Below are 16,788 nucleotides of genomic sequence, written 5' to 3' on the forward strand. Positions count from 1 at the left end.
TCGTTGGGCGCTGATGCACAAAAAGAGATGAAAAAACAGCGCGTGATTTCTTCTTTAAAAAAAAAAGATGGGCAACGCACCCACCCAGGGCAGTATGTAAAAGAGGTGTGTTTCCCCAAACGCCATAATTTTTTTTGTTTTCACCAGCAGAAGAGGGAGAGTTCGCCGTCGTGACGCCAGGTCGACACGGATCGGTTCTTCATCTAAATTCGAAAAGAATACAATATTTTATAGTAGCCGGCCAAAAAAAAATATTTATCGATTTCTCCATTGACGTACATCTCGTTTCCATTGAATACGTTTCAACAGAAAAAAAATATATTCTTTGTGGTAGAACGACGTTGCCCGGATGGCAACTCAACAAAGAGTTTTCCATCTCCGCAGAGACATTTGCGCACTACGTGTCTATATTTGTGAAATTCCCTCGATGAATTAATTGATTCTAATCGGGAATATTAAGTATAACCGATTCGAAGCGCAATTTTTCAAAGGCCTCTCACTCACGAACGTCGAATGGAAAATCGATAGCTGTTGATTTTCTTCTCTTTCCTACATCGTGGGCGGAATAAAGAAGCCATTTTTCTTTTGAAAACGAGGATAATTGAATCGGGGCCAACAATTTTTTTTTAAAGGAAAAAAAATTATCAAACCGATTTTCGTACAAACGGGTTAAATATATCAAAATAGGAATCCATTTTAAGGACCTTGGGGCGTGTCGATAGAAAAATAGTTTTTTAAAAAAACCTGCTTTAAAAAAAATGCCGACAGGGTAAGAAACTTGTTATGTTTTTTTTTTTTCGAAGGTCTCTTGAAATTGGGGTTGTTCAATTACCCGTTTGCCAAAGTAAATGAATGTCAGTATTCTAAAATACGATGCAAATAACGCATTCAACAAGTGAAATTGTTTTTTCTCTCCCACCATTCGAAAAACAAAACAAATATTTTTTTTCTGCATTTCGCCAATTAACGATGAATGGCTAGAAGCCAACAATGTGTTAGGGAGCCTTTTACACACGTGACGGGAATTCTAAATAAGCCAATCGGCTTGATTGATCATTCAAGTAGAGAATACGATACACAGAAAAAAAGTTCGCCCCACCCTATCCAGTTGTATATGTAAAGCTTAACCTTCCAGTCACCTTCGCAAGTCCTCAATGAACGGCCTGAAGCCCTTTTTCTTTCCCCCCTCTCCGTTACACATACACACTGGTCGGATAAGAAACGCTGACTTGAGGTGTTTACACAAGGTCGGATATACAAACCGGCCAACTTTTGGGAAAAAAAAGGAAGCGAAGGGGAACCGATTTAAAATAAGCTCTTTGGACATCAAATGGGTTGCATCAACGTGACGTCAGTCACGTTCCGCTTCTTTGTTTTCACGTCCGGAAAGTCGTTAAGAAAAAAATCTCAACTTATGATGTAACGAACATCATTTTCCCCTTCTCCCCAAACACCAAAAATAGATCGCAAAAAAAAAAAAAACTGACCTGCTGCATCTTTTCAAAATCCAGACAAGGACGCTGAATATGGTGGTGGGACCGGTGGGCGTGACGATGGCGCTTGCGGGGCGATCCAGTGTTGTTGCCGTTGGCGACGGACAGAGCAGCCGGTGGTGGTTCGCTGGCCGTGGCAGCGGCAGAAGCAGCGGTGGGAGCGGCCATATCTTGATCGGCCAGGAAGAATTTCGGTGGCGGAGAGAGAGAGCGTGTCGGCCGGTGAGCACCCTCCGGTGGCGACGTGCGGAACTCGAGCGGCAATGGAGAATCTTGGGCACCGACCAAAGATTGAACTTCATCATCCGACGAGGCTGAACAGTCGAAAGCCACGCTGCTCATGCTGCGCTCCGGCTCCAGGCATCCAATCACTTCCGAACCGGTCGTGTGATGCAATAAAACAGCTGATCGCGGACGGGTTTTCATTCGATCACTAACTGAGCCGTTGGGCGTTCGGCGATGATTCACTTGGCCCCACTTTCGCTTCTCTGGACCCTGTAATGACATCCAATTTCATTTGAAATCGATCGTTAATAACATTCAACAATAAAAAAAAAAATTACCTGGTGAGAAGCGACTTTTCCGGGACGTGTAGGATGTTGTTGATTGTGCTGATTTGGGCAGAAACGAGGTGGACCAAAGGCACTGGGTCCAAATCGTAAAGCCGTTCCAGAAGATGCCTGCGGTGTCGTGAGTAAATCGTGAGTCGTCGATTCTTCCTCGGCACCATTGATGCATTCGAGTTCTTCTTCAGAACTGTGCTGATCGCCCCAAGGCCCGTGATCTGAATCCGATGGAAGAGCAGAATCCGTGACGCAAAATTCGACTGGACTATCGGTCGATTGGCGATCCATCGACGTAGGTGCATCATCCCCAGCCGATAGAGCCGCGACAGCCGCTAATGTAGTGGCCATAACGGCTTCAGTGCACCTCTCGCGCAGTAATGCTCTTTCGCTGCGGCGTTGCCGAGGTACCAACGATCGAATGGAATTCTCTTTCCCACTTTCTGAGCGAGTCCGTTCACGAACGCTCGAGAATCCACGTCTCTGCGGGCCAGTTGAATTGTCCAAATCTTCTCGTTCCATGTTGTAGCCTTTGTGTGTTGAAAAGAACATGTTAGAGCTAAATAATCGATAGGTTCGCGCACGTGGAAGTTGGGTATATTTAATAAAAATGCCACACACGGCTTTGTAATAATATGACCTCTCTCCGGGGTCTTGGAGTCCAGAAATGTAAATCACTAGAGACAATTTTAGGTAGGTTCTTTTTTTATGTTTACACATCAACAAGAAGGCTAAACTTCTTTTTAAAAAGAAGGGAAATGACTTGATGGCAGCCATGTTTGACTTTTTTTTCCCTTTTAAAAGGAAAGAAATAAAATGAATAAATATTAAAAAAAAAAAAAGTTTTCCCCGTTGGGGGCAGCAGCAGCAAGCGGACAAAGGAAAAAAAAAAGGGCCATTTGAAATGTCTTGAGGAGGAGATTGTTGGAGAAAAAGTTGGAAAGCTGCCCGTCTCTCACAAGACTTTCATCGCCCGGCTCTCACTGTCTACTATTAAAAGTGACACTTTCTCCCGTTTGATGCCAATCACGCCCCCTCCCCCTATACAGTTGAACGAACTTTTCCTTCAAAATATTCTTCATCATTATTAAACATTTTCAAATGGTTAGGAGAAAGCCAAGGTTAAAAAATTTTTTTTTCAAACTTACTGGTGGAGGACGCAGTTGTTTGATGATGGTCACTGGGTCCGAGTTCGTCGTCCGATTCCGTGCCCGAATCTCGATCAAGATCCGACTATAAATGCCAAATAAAGAAAAGAAACAACAACTGTCAACGCTTGTTTTGGCTTTAACAGCTATTTAAAATACAAAATAGAAAGAGGGTCGTTCGAGTGCCTAAAATTGAGGACAACAACACAGATATATAGATGAAAAAAGAAAAACAACGACAACAGAAAATAGGGAGATAAATTATGCCGAGGGAAATGGCCGGTAGTAGTTTTTTTTTTACACACTTTAGTGCTGCTGCTGCTGCTAGTAGTAATAGTAGTCCGTAGTATTCGTAGTAGTGACACAACCTAACCCCCTCCCACCACCCCGTGCAACACTACCAACCGCTCACAAAAATAAGAAAACAACATAAAATAGAAAAAAAAAAAGCGAACGAGAGAGTCGGCCATCTTTTACGGGGCGGCCAAGAGGGGCGGAGAGAGGGGCCTCGTGGAAAATAATTCGCTCACGGTCTATTTCTCATCGGGTGATTGTGCAGAGACGGGCATTCGACGGGCAGCATACCCGGCTTCAATTTCGACTACATTTCCGGCAGATAGACCGGCTGCAAAGCGGTCGAAATCGTCCGTTTCACACGGGCGCCTTTGTTCTCGCAGTGTGTACACACGGGGCGGCCCGCTCTCCTCCGCCATCTTGGGGCCGGCCTTTTTTTCTCTCTCTTTTTCTTTTTTTTATTCTCTTGATGCTCGTATACCATTCGTCGTTGTACACAAAGATGCACACACAAAGCCGGCAATCAACTTTAAAGTCAATGAAAATGAGTTACCTTGTCTGTGCTGTTGAAGTTGTTGGGCTCTTCGTTCAGCGACTGCGATCGTAATTTAAGAGTGAGATGGCGAACACTCAACATTATTCAATAGCAACGTGAAAACTGGTAATCGACACACCACGCAAAATGTTTTCTTCGAATTAAGAAACCACGAATTGTTTACAACAATCTAAAGCTGTCGAGATGAAAGTCACGTCAGCAGCTCCATGACACAAACACGAACAAAGGAAAGTATGGCCAAAGAGAATTTTTAAGGCCAAAGTACGAACAACAACCAACTGTAGTTTCCGTAAACTAATAGAAATCAGAGATAAGATAATTTATCTTGCAAACCATCTAGAACACTAAGAAATCAAAAGAGGAATTGCCTTTCTTTTGTTACAACACCAAGACATTGGTCGATGACAGCACACGGTGCAAACACTCGACCGGCCGGCTCGACAGCGCCGTCTACAAATGAAAAACTATACGCGAGACCCATCTACTACGGGTCTCTATCTGCGAAGCTCCGCCCACTATTCGTACGAGCACATCAGCTGATCCCCTGGCGACCATCTCTTTTCTTTTTCACACACAAAGAAACTTTTGGCATCTGCATACCACATTTTCAATAGTAATTCAACATTGGGCTTCTTGCTTGGTACTTGTTCAATATTTCAGCATCAAATAAAGCCGATTAATTTCACGTCATAATATCTGTTTCCATCGTATACCAGTAATACATACTTTTATTTTGATAAAAATATTCTTTTTTTTTTGGAAAAATAGAAAAAAAAAGGCTCAAAATGGCGGCTGCCGTGTCAGCGTGTGTCTAGGGTGGGTGGACTACCCACCACTACCCCACTTTTACTCAACCCATTCTTACTACGTTTTACTACTCGTAGCATCGTAAGAGGCGGGGCTTGTTTCCCTATTGGTCGCCCATTATTCCCGAAAGGCATTCTTTCAAGGTCTGGCATCTCCCCTCCCCATTATTTATGAATGAAAATCTCCCTGTACACAGCAAAAAGAAAAATAAAAGATAGAAAAAAAAAAGGAGGCGTACGCACCCGCTCTACAATTCTCCTTCCCCCCGGCCGTTGCTGGACTCGTGCCCATCGAAGCGCTTCGATGAGCGTGGGCAGCAAAGTATGTCTCTTATAATATCACATGTATTATTCCTGTCTCTTCCCTACATTTCTCTTTCGCATATCTTAAATTATTCATTTATTTATTTTTCCTCTTTTTCCCGATGTTGGTTTACCGTGTTGGAAAAACCGAAACGACTTATTTATCTGTGTTATTCATAAACCCCGTCTGTGGCTCTTTGAAACTGAATACCCCACGACAAGGGAGGGCGTGGGGGGTGGGGAGGAGAATTCGAGTGCTATATGGGGGTCGTAGAGTCCAATTCCTGTCGGTATAAATCTTGGCTTTTCCTTTTCTTAACTTCTCGTCGTAACACAAAGAAAGGACATACTTGGTAAGGACCCCGCAAAGGAAATTGATATGCTCCGACACTGTTGCCGTTTGCTTGGCACCACACACAATCTTTTCAAATGTTTTTTTTTTTTTTAGGAGATGCTGATGGAATCCACTGGATGAGCGTAGGCAGAGTTCCAATCTCGATCGAAAAGCTCCTTGAGCTGACTCTGCAAAGTTTGTCCACTAGACTCGCTCGAGTTGACTATGAATCCTACACCTAAAATGATAAAATGTGCCCTTAATCAAGGTCATATACATCAAACACATGGCATAACACGAGAGTCGATTACCTCCTGTGCTGATAAAATAATCACCAGACCAGTTGGAAGTTCCTGAACCCACACAAAATAAAGTAGTAAAGTATTACAGAGATTAGACTATTAGTCATCGTCGGTGTAAATACAAATAAAAGATAACAGACGATTACATCATCCCTACTCACCTATGTAAGCAGCCTTATCGGTCACCATGTATTTGTTATGGTTTACTCGAGCAAAGGGTATTTTTTCTTGATCTGGACTGAAGGCAGGAACAATAAAGATTTTCTAAACAGAATTCGATTAATGTCAGAAAGAAATATGAAATAAAAGGGCGTAAATTCAGGCATATGAAGCTTCTTACGACTTGTACGTCCACGTGTGGATAGACGTTTGTAATGTCAGCCAGCGATTTCAGGAATGGCACCATGGCAGGTGTGGTATGTTTCCAATGCGAAACCAGTAACCGAATTTTGATGCCTCTGTTGATAGCTAACCGTCTGAGCTGGTTATCAATATCTGGCCAGTATCTTTAAATAAATATTGAATTTACGTTTACATATTACGAAACTAACTATAAGATATTCTTCTTTACTGGTGGTGTGGTGTGTACAGCATTGCAGGGATGTAGTCCATGACGGCGATATTTATATACTCATGAGCTTGATCCATTGTATGCAATACAGATTGCAAATCTGACGTCCGACCTTGTGGACACAATTGAGGGGGAGAACTCTGTAATTTAGATCAAGTCTTCGTCATGTACTTTTGAAAGCATTTAGAAAGCTTAAATTTACCGATAAGTAGACGGAGGACGCTGTATCATTCAAGGCCACCATCAGGGGATTCGTGTAATTTATTCGAGTGGACAAATCTTGTGGCCATGATTCCGGAACTGTAGCGTTTACATCGCCCAACGCCCAATAAACTTCAAAAATTTTGGACATGTCCTCAGCCAAACATGGGCAATCGTAGACGGTGGCACCCAATTCTTTAACCTGTAAAAGAGGGTCATCATTGGGAGCTTCTTATATGTGAATGTTTAAGAAACAACCTGAGTTAGCGAACGCCAATCCATGTTCGCAGAACCGACGAAAAAATGCTTTCCATCTACTACCCACAATTTGGTGTGCAAAATTCCACTACCAATCAAACGACTAAAATCCAAGGTACGAACGACAGCAGCTCCCAAGGATTCTAACACACTTGTATCTTGATCCGGAGCTGATTTCGAAGGTTGATTTTGGGCAACGCGAATCCGAATACCTCGTTCAAGTCCGGCTTCTTTAAGTTGTTTGAATACCAACTCTCCCTGTAATATTTAAAGAATTTAAAGAAATTTTTCAATTGGCAGTTTCGATCAACAGATATACCTTCCAAGCTGAAGGATGAGGGACAACATCTTCTCCGTTCAAGGACCAGTAAAAGGATGCAATATCAATGGAATCTTCTGCAATGTCAATCAGACGTAACCAACTATCAAATATAGATGGCTGGATAGTTTTATTGGGATAAGTTAATCCCTCTGGTATGCTTTCAACTAGAGTAATTCTTAACATTTCTTTCAGTTAGTTTCGTGGTCTTGTTTCAATATAAAATCATTGTCACGAACGATGATAGACTTACTGGCAGGACTGGTTACATTTGGCACTGATTTGTTCAGCATCAACAATAACTTGCTTTCTACTGAAACTTCCTAATCCATGTGGGAAGAATAAAACAAGTAGTGTGACACCAAGGATGAGTGTTACAGTCAGAAAAGTTGATTTGAAAAGATTCTCTTTCGGTCTCCTGATGGTTCTTCTGTGGACAGCATTTGACAAATCACCGACTTCAAGTCCCAGCATATCGAAACGCCCTTCATCTTCAGCCGCTGTCTATAAAATAAAAATAAAAATTCAAATATCAGTTTGAAAGACGCATTTAGGAAATACGAGGAAATTCTTGGAGAGAAAGTTATACACGTTACATTCAGTTCATCAATATTCGCTTTGATTTCCTTATTAACCCACTTCATGGCTGAAGCAACCATGCATTCACAATGGCGTCGATATATGCACTACTAAAATTTACTGTTGATTGACTTTCCTCGACTGGAAAATGCTAATCAGCAGATCTATTCTTTTGAACAACGTCGTCTGCTGCCTGTCTAAGACGACTTCGAAGTAAACGAGTGGGGAAAACCTGATTGTGGCAGTTCTCGCAAACAATCAACGAAAACTGAAAGTAAGAAAGCAAAACATGTCTTGCAAACAATTCATCACATAAAATAGAAACGAAGGCGTTTCGCAACGAATAAAATAAAGGACTGAGACGCAAGTGACGCTTTTGACAGTACTTTGCGTAGTAAGAGTCAACCCGAAAATGGCCCCGAGGATTAACACATTTTTAGAAGTAAACGCAATAAAGGTCCATGATGGTGATAAATGACACGCACACACGAAAATGTTCTATCGATGCCTTAAGGTATAAGCTCATTAACGCAAGATAATTACAAAAATACATTCATCATGGTAGAATTTCTAAAACACGTTCCAACCTTGAATCGATATGAGTTCTCCTCGTTTCGAGAATCCTCTTCGTCATACGCTACTGCAGAATTCAGAGCCATCTGACTGGCCAAAATAAAGTGCCAATGTTCACACCGTGAAGTCCACTTGGTATCTTACACTTCATTGATTTTCGTTTGGTAAGTATTTGGACGGAGTGTGTGTTTACAATATGTTGCCGTCAGCTTCATGGCTAAGAATAGAGCCCAGCTCGACTACAAATGGCGAATAACAATCGGCGCCTCCATTGTTGACGCGTCCAAAAATGACCAGCATAGTTTCCACAAAATATTTGTTGATCTTCGCTGCAGCTTTTTTTTTTTTTTTTTTTTTATTTACTGCACAAAAATTTTGCTGTTATTTCTTCATTCTTATCTTTTTGGCATCGATATTGGATAACATTCAAGTGGCGAAATGAAGAGCAGATGAATGGTGTAATGATTTCCTGTTACGCTGAAAACGATAGACTTTTTTTGGGAGTTGGCACAACGACAAATGGATCTGTCGGCACGTTCTTGTTGCCATTTCTTTCCTTAAGAAAATATTTTTGTGACAGTCCCTTGAGTAGGATTGACACCAGCCAATCCTTTTTTTTCCAGTTGACAAGCCGCCGGAAGTTATGTCGCCCTTTTTGGGACCAAAAATAAAATAAAAAAATTCCCCTCTTCTTTTTTTCCAATGAAATCTCACAAAACTGTACATTTAAAACATTGAAAGAACTAAAAAAATAATTAAAATAAAAAAAAAAGTTTCTAATTGAACGCGCTGAAGCGAAGAATGTCAAAAATGTTTATCCTAAACGTCAACGATTCTTGTTTTCATTTTGCAGACAAACGTGAGACCACACGAAAGGTGGTGGTTTTTCAACGATGGGAATTTCGTTGTGACGTCATAACCTGCGTGGGTGTGCATCGAGGACATTGGAAAGCGCGGGAAATCGTAAGAGACATGTTCGCATGCACTTGGTCCCAGCCCTGATACTTGAAAAAAAACGGGATTCGGCTGCGACACGACTTCCGTTTGAACATTGTCGATGACTTTGACAAATATTGTTGATTCGAAATGACCAAATTTGGATGAAAAATATCCTTTGGTGTCAGAGCTCAATATCAGATAAAACAACGAATACATTAGTTGACTAAAAGAAAAGAGGATGTGGAGTGACCTGCTTCATGATCGTGAGATAGTGCGGCCGGCGTAATCATTATAGAAGAGCGCAGGTGTATGAGTTTATAAGTATCGTTTCGCAATCCTTTCGACGGGGCCGAGAACGGCAGGGCGGACAGAGATCTACCAGTTTGCCCGCTTCGGGCGAAGGAAGTCGAGATGAATTCTAAGAATATTATTTTGAAAAAAAAAGGAGACTCGCCATGGTGGTAATATCCCTCCCCCCCTTCAAAAAAACCACTAGCAACATTGTAGAGCTGCAGAAAATGTTAGCGTAGGCGGCATTAGGGGGCAGCAAAATTGTGAAGTCGCTGCCGTCAAACTCTTAGTATAGCGGCCTGCTTAACAGAAGCCGGGCCGGTTCGCCACCAAGGATTAAATAACCATTTGGAATCATCAACTAGCAAATCCCCCCCCAAACTCGCAGCCGCTAAATGATTGCGACATTGCGGAGCGAACAAGGGAAAACGCCGACTACATATAAAACAAAGAAATTATCCGTCAAGCTCTCATTTGATTCGCAGTCGTCGTTACAGGTTCGTCCATCTTTCGTGATCAAGTTCAGTGTTTTGTGAATCTTCCCGAGTTATTCAAATACATCAGTGAAGACCATCAAGAAAATGTGACTCTGAACGTAGAACTTTCACCTGAGTGGTAGGACCTCAACTGTATAAAATACACACCTACGGGTTGAGCGTGACTCACCGTGAATCACGAAAGTGTCGCAATCGGGCTCAGAAAAAACACGCTAGCGGCTTAACATTTGAACTCGTTAGCAATACAAGAACTATTGTTCTTCCATGAGTGTCGGTACCTGTTTCAATTTGCCGGTCGGTTTCGCGATGGATCGCCAATATCAGGCGGCAGGCGGAGGTCACAATTTCTACAACGCGGAAGAATCAGCCAGGTCCACACTTTGGGATTTGGATAGCTCTGCGTTGATCGTTCCACCACTCGTACCGTCTTATTTCAATCCGTCCTCTGACATCCGCCCACAAGCTGTTTCAAGTGACACGATGCGTCGGGAAATCTCGGAAGAGAGCGGCTATCAAACGGCTTTTGATGAAGGATCATCATCGTGGGCGTCCGATTGGCCAACTCATGAGGACCATCAAATCGACAGCTACAATCATCAGAGTTGGTCTGCGGGTTTTCCAGCACAAGACAGTCAACCCACGAGCGACGAAATGTGTTGGTTTCAACAGCAACAATCGCTGTCCACCTGGGGAGGAGGATTCCCCGAAGTTTTCAACGCGGCCACGTCAGCGGTTCCTAATCAAACAGAAAACTACCTTAATACAACAACGTATTCTATGGCCGGTAGAAGTGAAAGCACTTCGTCAGAGGAATCGACTCTCAACGATGTTTCTGTTCCCTCAGGTAATTAAGAAAGCCACTTGTTGTTTATTTTTTTTTCGTGAAAAAGAAGGTTAGGCGACTAGACCGGATATTGGCTAACTGGGCTTCGTGCAAAACAAGAAAACATTGTGAAAACGCGCACGTGCACTTTCTTAGAATTCGGGGATTTTAAGATAACCTTTATAATTTTATTTAGTTATCCAATTATGGTTTTTTACCTTCTAAAAAAAATTGGTTGTGTGTGGTATTGAGACAGACCCGAGTACGTGGAACGAAGAACAGGTGGCCACCTGGCTGCGATGGTCGCAGAAGAAATTAAAAATCGGACCAGAATCGACGGATCCAACGAGATTTCCCACCAATGGCCGGCTTCTTTGTACGTGGACTGTAGACAATTTTATTCAAGTGGCAGGATCTGAAGCTGGACCACTTCTAGCGGCCGCCCTTTTCTGGCTGAAACGACCACATCTGCAATCAAACAATGGTAAGATTCAAATTAAACCTCCTTTAATTTAGTTTTTTTTAAGAAGAACTATAGGTGATATCGTACATGTGCACTAGAACGATAATTAAAAATCTTTACATTAAAGAATCCTTAATTGTAATTAAGGAGTACGAGAGAGCAATCAGGAGGTTGAAATCAAAACATCTGCATATCAAAGGTTTCCAGCCTATCCGTGTTCCCTTGTTGTTTCAGTGAAAATCTATCGTTCTGAATTGCATGCGTATAAAAGTTAAATACTTCAGCTATATCATACAGACTGATTATGTTTAGATAGAAATTATTCAATATCTGATAAATGTGCTATAAGCTTTTGATACCCATAGCAAAGCTAGGAGGCGGTTGATGGATCAACAGGACCTTAGCTTTCTATTTTCAAGATCTAATACGATGAGGAAATGTATACGGACGGATATTCTGCAATGCATCAGATAACTCCGCCCACCAACGTTTTTCCCCTCCTGTGGTGCAGATCATATTGGTCTTTTAACACTTGGACATTCTTTGCTAGGATGAGCTTCGTATAATGAGATCTCACAGTCCCTCTTACGCAGTGGCTGATTTTATTGGCTCAGAATATTTTCTTTTATTAAAAAAAGGGTGGGATTATGGTAGCCCTTTAATTAAGTCTCAGGTGAAAATGATTACTAAACAATCTTTGACACTGCGCTGATTGAAGATTGATTGCTATTCTAAAAGGGCTGGACAAGCGCATGCGTCCGGCAAAAAACCTTAGTATTGTACACTGTAATTTGGGTGTTATATAGCCACTAACCTTATTTTTGTACTTGATTGTTTTCTATCCGGCAGGAGAGGGTGCAGAGGTGCTGGAGACGATCCGGGTCCAACCACAATCAACCCAAGAGTTGACTTCACAATCGAACTGCATGTCTTTCACGCATACCACAGCCAACGAATCGCCATCGGCTACGGCCATGTCCGCATCGCCGTCGGCATCCGCAACCCATCCGTCTTGGTGGATTCAGGATTTCCTGCACACAACTCTGGGAATCGCCCGCAGAAAAAAGGGTTCACCCGATTCACCTGACATCAATAAAGACGGAAGCAAATCCGTACAAGATCCGGATCCGGCTTCCACATCCGGGCAAATCCAGTTGTGGCAGGTAGACTCTTTTTTTTTTTTAAAGAATAAAATAATACTTATAGGGTGAATGAAACTTATGTAAATTACTTCTGTTTAGTTTCTACTGGAATTATTGGCCGATCCTCAATCGAACGCGGCCTGGATTACTTGGGAAGGTAGCCATGGTGAATTCAAACTACTCGATCCTGATGAAGTTGCTCGGCAATGGGGAAACCGTAAAGCCAAGCCCAATATGAACTACGACAAACTAAGTCGTGCCCTAAGGTATTCCAAAATCTAAAATAATAAACATAATTTCAAAGGTAAAAAATTGATCAATTTTTGCATGGCAGATATTATTATGATAAAAACATAATGAGCAAAGTGACTGGAAAGCGTTATACGTACAAATTTGACTTTCACGGCTTAATGCAAGCCTGTCAACAATTGACGACAGTGACTAGCGCCGAAACATTGGCCATGTCTTCGTCTACCAGCTTGCATTTGGCTTACATCCATCGCGGTGGACAAGTACCTCCTCTAGTGCCTAGTAGTTCTATGGTGCAGGATAGCGAAAGTGTTCATTCGTCTCAATATCGATCCCCTCCACCTTATTGGCTAACAAATCCGTCAACATCCGCATCACCGACACGATGGAATGCACAGTCGGATGTTGTGCTGCAACCGTCACCGCAGTTGATCTCGGCGGCCAGTTCTCCTTCTTCGTCTGTCACATCGCAGTGTTCGATTCTCTATCACAAGTAGTCAAACATGCCAGTCTTCAGCCATACTCGCACACCAAAAGAATTCACAGCAGAGAGAATACATCATTATTTCAATCGTTGCATTTTTCTCCATACCATCATTCCAAACGTAAGTATTAAAATTCGAAATGAATTTAATAATGCATTACCTACACCGAGTTAAATGTTTATCCCAACTCAAGAGGTCTTGAATCTCCGGATCCATTTCCCTTTTTTTTCTAATATCCTTTTCATGTAAAGACAAATTTGCCAATGTTCGGAATACTCCATTTGTTCGCCACATTATTTCATGCCTGAAAATGAGAAAGGTGGTGAAAACACAAAGAAAAAATCTGGGTCTCAAACAAAAATTTCTGTTCCAGCAAATATTTAATGATTGATCAGATAAAAATAAAATACCTCAAAGATGACCCAAGGCCTTTTTCGCGAAAAGCACACATCTACACCCAACCGCATTTGAAAAACGATGTATCCCCATTTGAAATGAGTTATCCATAAAAGATTAGAACCTGTTTCTCAACCTGATAAATGGATGCCAACTAGGGACTAGTAATTAGGAAATTGAATGAAACAACAAAACCTGGATCCCTGTTGTTGTCGTGTGAGAGAACAAGAAACTAGCTTGAATCAACCAATTCCATTTGATTATTTATGTCCTGTACGATAGATTACCAATCCATGATGAATGGTTGGTAAAAAGGGGATGAACAGCCCACAATTTCGCATTTGATGTTGATATATCTTACATAATGGAGAACTCGTAGGTCTTGTCTAGCAAAAGGTTTTGGCAACGAAGTGTAGGTAAGCGAGGAAATGTGTACGGCGAGAAATGTTTAGTTCCAAGTTTTCACGGCATTCCTACAATAAATAAAAGGAAATTTTAAGAAAGAACGAAATAAATGATAAGGGTAAATGAGCCAGTCAACAGGGATCGCAACAAATTACTTGGAATACGCCTAAGAGGAACAACGCAAATCCATCTCATTGTATGCGACTCACGAGCACCTTCACAGTGAATAACTAGAGGCAAACTCACGTAAGCTGAGGTGTGTCCAATCGTTTAGCAGTGAACCAGAGGTAAAAAGCAAGGATTAGATTCCAGGATCGTGCAGGATTGACCAGCATGGACAAATAGCCATAGGATTGCCAAAATATGAGGCAAGTAATCCCATGAACGATAAGGAAGATGGAAATAGGAAAATTTGATGTAATTTTTCTGCACATCGTATGGCTGTCGGTTCGCTTCTTAAGAATCTTCTCTTGGTATCTGAAAATTACAAAGATATCTATATACCTACAGCTTGCTTTATTTTAAAGAAACTTACCTGACATCTGCAGTGTGGGCAAGGATGGTAACAAATAGCATGTTGAAGAAGATGACGTGCATGGCGCAATAAAAATAGGTGGTAGTTCCTGGGAGATACGTTCCATCTTCGAACAAAGTCCCCCAAACGAAAAGAACGCCAATGCGATCTGCGACAAAGTGGGCCATAAACCAAGGTCCAAACGCGAGATATACGGTATAGGCCAAGTACGGAAACAATAAACTATTGATGCTGGCAAAGATCCAGAACTTCCTAACCCACAGTCTAATCCAACTCGTGCGAATACGTAAAGCAGTCATTTTCCGCTCTGAAAACAAGCAAAAAAGTTTATTAGACCAAATCTGTTATTTGATTTTTCGTACTGTCATACTCTTACGAATGATCCGAAGTTGCAGGTGGCGAAGGATGCAGAACGGCAAGATGCACCAGATAATTGAAACAGCGAAAATGACTTTGCTCTAAATCGTAAATGGAAGCCAACTCTCGAATAATCATTATACCGAAACAGCATGATCATATACTAACCACAGCGGTAAAATCCAACATAAGTGCTAGACGTGCTGATAACGGAAAACGTGGTTTGGTATCGTCCAAAGCAAACTCTATTTTTGTTAACACTTCGGATCCGGAAGAATCACTAGCGCGGACATGCAACACATGCAGGCCTTTTGAGTAGAGTTCAGGCTGCCAAGGCGCCGTATACAACGGATGTTGTTGGCCGCTTCGCTTACACGGTTGCCAAGAACCTTCATCCAGTTTTATCTGTTTAAACAATGATGTTTAGCGAAAAAACGAAAACTCAAATGTGTTCAGAATGATGAAGTACCTCACAACTATTTATGGGTGATGGGGAAAATATGTAAATTCGGATATGAGTAGAAGTGGCCATCAATTCAATGGGCTCTTTAGAAGGCTGTACCGTTAACAGCGGTTTAGGGTTAGTTACAACTATAACGGGCCAAGTTTTATGTTGAATATCGGTGAATGAAAATAATCCTTGGTCTAGCACTGCAACCCGATACCTATTTATAATAAAACAATGAAAATTCAACGAAGGCTGAGGATGACAATTTTCTCTTACATCCGATTGTGTTTCCAATCAGCTAATTCCAATTCCAGCATTCCGGAATGGTGATTGGAATACATGTGAGGAATCATTCCACCAAAATTATGGAGATGTCCGCATAAGTAGGCGATCCCTTTAGCAGCTATATGCCGGAGGCCAGGAAGAATTCCATATGTTAAGATAATTGATGAAGGATAGTGACCAAACCAAATGGTTGCGTTGACATTTAACTTTGATGCTGCCTGATCAAGTTCTTGCAATTTTAGCAGACGGGTATCATCTAATTGGCCGACGAAGTTCAATAAGCGTTTCGAGCCTATATCTAGGGTAGCGTCCACTGCAATAAATGCATATTTAGTTTTATCGTTGATTTCAATTGTTGTCATGTATGATCCTGATGTATGGAATCTTTGTGATCCAAACTTAGGGTAGTAGTTATTCGAACTGTTGTACCCATTGATGTTGAAGTTATCTGATAAGAAAATAATCATTACTAAAAGAGATAAGATAAAGAACCCACAATTTATACCATGATTCCCCCTTAAATCCAACCAATGGGGCACACGAGAAACATTTTGACACTCGGTGTACAACACTTTGTACATTGACCATTCCTCAATAAATTGGTCAACCACAAGATTATCAGGGGCTACAGAATCAGTTAAATCTCCTGTTGGTAAAAAAAAACTCAGCACAAACAAATTAGATCACACCACAAAACATTTTACTGACCACTTGCAAGAACCAAGCCTGGATTGATGGCCTTCAAGTTGATGTTGCAGAACTCACTGAGTTGCTGATATCTATCTTTTGCCGTAAATGCACTTATATGGAGATCAGATATCTAGATTCAAGTTGATTGCCAACAATGGAAAGCCATGAAAAAAGGAAATATGCTATGAACCAACACATAAAAACCAATAATTGAGATTCTTACATGAACAAAAACGAGAACATCGTCATCTTCCTGGCCTAGTGACGAAACGTGTTGGCGGGAATATTGATGAAGGTTCTCTTTGTCGTTTACTGATTCAACCGTCAAGCGATTTTGGATTGCAATACACAATAACGAGATAATTAAAATGCCAAGCGCTAAAAAACAAACGCTCCGAACAACACTCATTTTAAATAGCTAATATCCTTTAGCTGTTTTTGCTTTAGTCATAACCACAACATAGTCAGTAAACCACCTTCTCA

At 41.5% G+C, this 16,788-nt stretch overlaps 4 protein-coding genes across 7 annotated transcripts; 1 reads left to right on the forward strand and 3 right to left on the reverse strand.

Annotated features, from left to right (window-relative positions):
• Positions 1-115: 115 nt before the first annotated feature.
• LOC130695892 (uncharacterized) lies at positions 116-4,786 on the reverse strand. The gene is made up of 5 exons (XM_057518964.2): positions 4,052-4,786; positions 3,205-3,289; positions 2,057-2,586; positions 1,488-1,988; positions 116-203 (listed from the first exon to the last, which is right to left on the reverse strand). Exons 1-5 carry the CDS (start codon positions 4,133-4,135, stop codon positions 141-143), a joined length of 1,263 nt encoding a protein of 420 aa, XP_057374947.1. The 5' UTR covers positions 4,136-4,786; the 3' UTR covers positions 116-140.
• Positions 4,787-5,187: 401 nt separating this feature from the next.
• LOC130695891 (5'-3' exonuclease PLD3-like) lies at positions 5,188-8,447 on the reverse strand. 2 transcript variants are annotated; one of them, XM_057518961.2, is made up of 10 exons: positions 8,315-8,447; positions 7,402-7,652; positions 7,149-7,326; positions 6,830-7,087; positions 6,573-6,773; positions 6,371-6,510; positions 6,140-6,305; positions 5,961-6,063; positions 5,809-5,850; positions 5,188-5,735 (listed from the first exon to the last, which is right to left on the reverse strand). In XM_057518961.2, the coding sequence occupies exons 1-10, from the start codon at positions 8,384-8,386 to the stop codon at positions 5,608-5,610; spliced, it is 1,539 nt and encodes a 512-aa protein (XP_057374944.1). In that variant the 5' UTR covers positions 8,387-8,447; the 3' UTR covers positions 5,188-5,607. The 2 variants fall into 2 exon arrangements, with proteins under 2 accessions (XP_057374944.1, XP_057374945.1); XM_057518962.2 differs by lacking the exon at positions 8,315-8,447 and adding an exon at positions 7,745-7,931.
• Positions 8,448-10,063: 1,616 nt separating this feature from the next.
• LOC130695882 (DNA-binding protein D-ETS-6-like) lies at positions 10,064-13,610 on the forward strand. The gene is made up of 5 exons (XM_057518947.2): positions 10,064-10,871; positions 11,107-11,334; positions 12,163-12,476; positions 12,555-12,721; positions 12,790-13,610. The coding sequence occupies exons 1-5, from the start codon at positions 10,292-10,294 to the stop codon at positions 13,199-13,201; spliced, it is 1,701 nt and encodes a 566-aa protein (XP_057374930.2). The 5' UTR covers positions 10,064-10,291; the 3' UTR covers positions 13,202-13,610.
• Positions 13,611-13,822: 212 nt separating this feature from the next.
• LOC130695886 (transmembrane protein 62-like) lies at positions 13,823-16,767 on the reverse strand. 3 transcript variants are annotated; one of them, XR_009421905.1, is made up of 11 exons: positions 16,529-16,767; positions 16,324-16,435; positions 16,121-16,261; positions 15,607-16,063; positions 15,352-15,547; positions 15,051-15,287; positions 14,896-14,983; positions 14,526-14,832; positions 14,237-14,467; positions 13,947-14,058; positions 13,823-13,856 (listed from the first exon to the last, which is right to left on the reverse strand). XR_009421905.1 is itself a non-coding variant. In XM_057518952.2 (10 exons), the coding sequence occupies exons 1-10, from the start codon at positions 16,712-16,714 to the stop codon at positions 14,034-14,036; spliced, it is 1,974 nt and encodes a 657-aa protein (XP_057374935.1). In that variant the 5' UTR covers positions 16,715-16,767; the 3' UTR covers positions 13,823-14,033. The 3 variants fall into 3 exon arrangements, 2 of the variants coding, with proteins under 2 accessions (XP_057374935.1, XP_057374934.1); XM_057518952.2 differs by having other exon boundaries at positions 13,823-14,058; positions 14,902-14,983; XM_057518951.2 differs by having other exon boundaries at positions 13,823-14,058.
• Between the last annotated feature and the right edge of the window lie 21 nt (positions 16,768-16,788).

This window comes from Daphnia carinata, chromosome 10 (genome assembly GCF_022539665.2).
Source record: "Daphnia carinata strain CSIRO-1 chromosome 10, CSIRO_AGI_Dcar_HiC_V3, whole genome shotgun sequence".
NCBI classification, from domain to species: domain Eukaryota; kingdom Metazoa; phylum Arthropoda; class Branchiopoda; order Diplostraca; family Daphniidae; genus Daphnia; species Daphnia carinata.

Bases quoted from the DNA above. Each gene is read 5' to 3' on its own strand.
- LOC130695892 (XM_057518964.2), bottom strand. From the start codon at position 4,135: ATGTTGAGTGTTCGCCATCTCACTCTTAAATTACGATCGCAGTCGCTG. The intron at 3,290-4,051 runs GTAACTCATTTT...TGGCATTTATAG, and splicing joins ACTTCAACAGCACAGACAAG to TCGGATCTTGATCGAGATTC. The intron at 2,587-3,204 runs GTAAGTTTGAAA...CAACACACAAAG, and splicing joins AACAACTGCGTCCTCCACCA to GCTACAACATGGAACGAGAA.
- LOC130695891 (XM_057518961.2), bottom strand. From the start codon at position 8,386: ATGGCTCTGAATTCTGCAGTAGCGTATGACGAAGAGGATTCTCGAAAC. The intron at 7,653-8,314 runs GTTGGAACGTGT...TTTATTTTATAG, and splicing joins AGAACTCATATCGATTCAAG to ACAGCGGCTGAAGATGAAGG. The intron at 6,306-6,370 runs GTAAAGAAGAAT...ATTTATTTAAAG, and splicing joins CTGTACACACCACACCACCA to ATACTGGCCAGATATTGATA.
- LOC130695882 (XM_057518947.2), top strand. From the start codon at position 10,292: ATGAGTGTCGGTACCTGTTTCAATTTGCCGGTCGGTTTCGCGATGGAT. The intron at 12,477-12,554 runs GTAGACTCTTTT...ACTTCTGTTTAG, and splicing joins GGCAAATCCAGTTGTGGCAG to TTTCTACTGGAATTATTGGC. The intron at 12,722-12,789 runs GTATTCCAAAAT...TTTGCATGGCAG, and splicing joins AAACTAAGTCGTGCCCTAAG to ATATTATTATGATAAAAACA.
- LOC130695886 (XM_057518951.2), bottom strand. From the start codon at position 16,714: ATGAGTGTTGTTCGGAGCGTTTGTTTTTTAGCGCTTGGCATTTTAATT. The intron at 16,262-16,323 runs GTCAGTAAAATG...TTTTACCAACAG, and splicing joins AGGCTTGGTTCTTGCAAGTG to GAGATTTAACTGATTCTGTA. The intron at 14,468-14,525 runs GTAAGTTTCTTT...TGTAATTTTCAG, and splicing joins GCCCACACTGCAGATGTCAG to ATACCAAGAGAAGATTCTTA.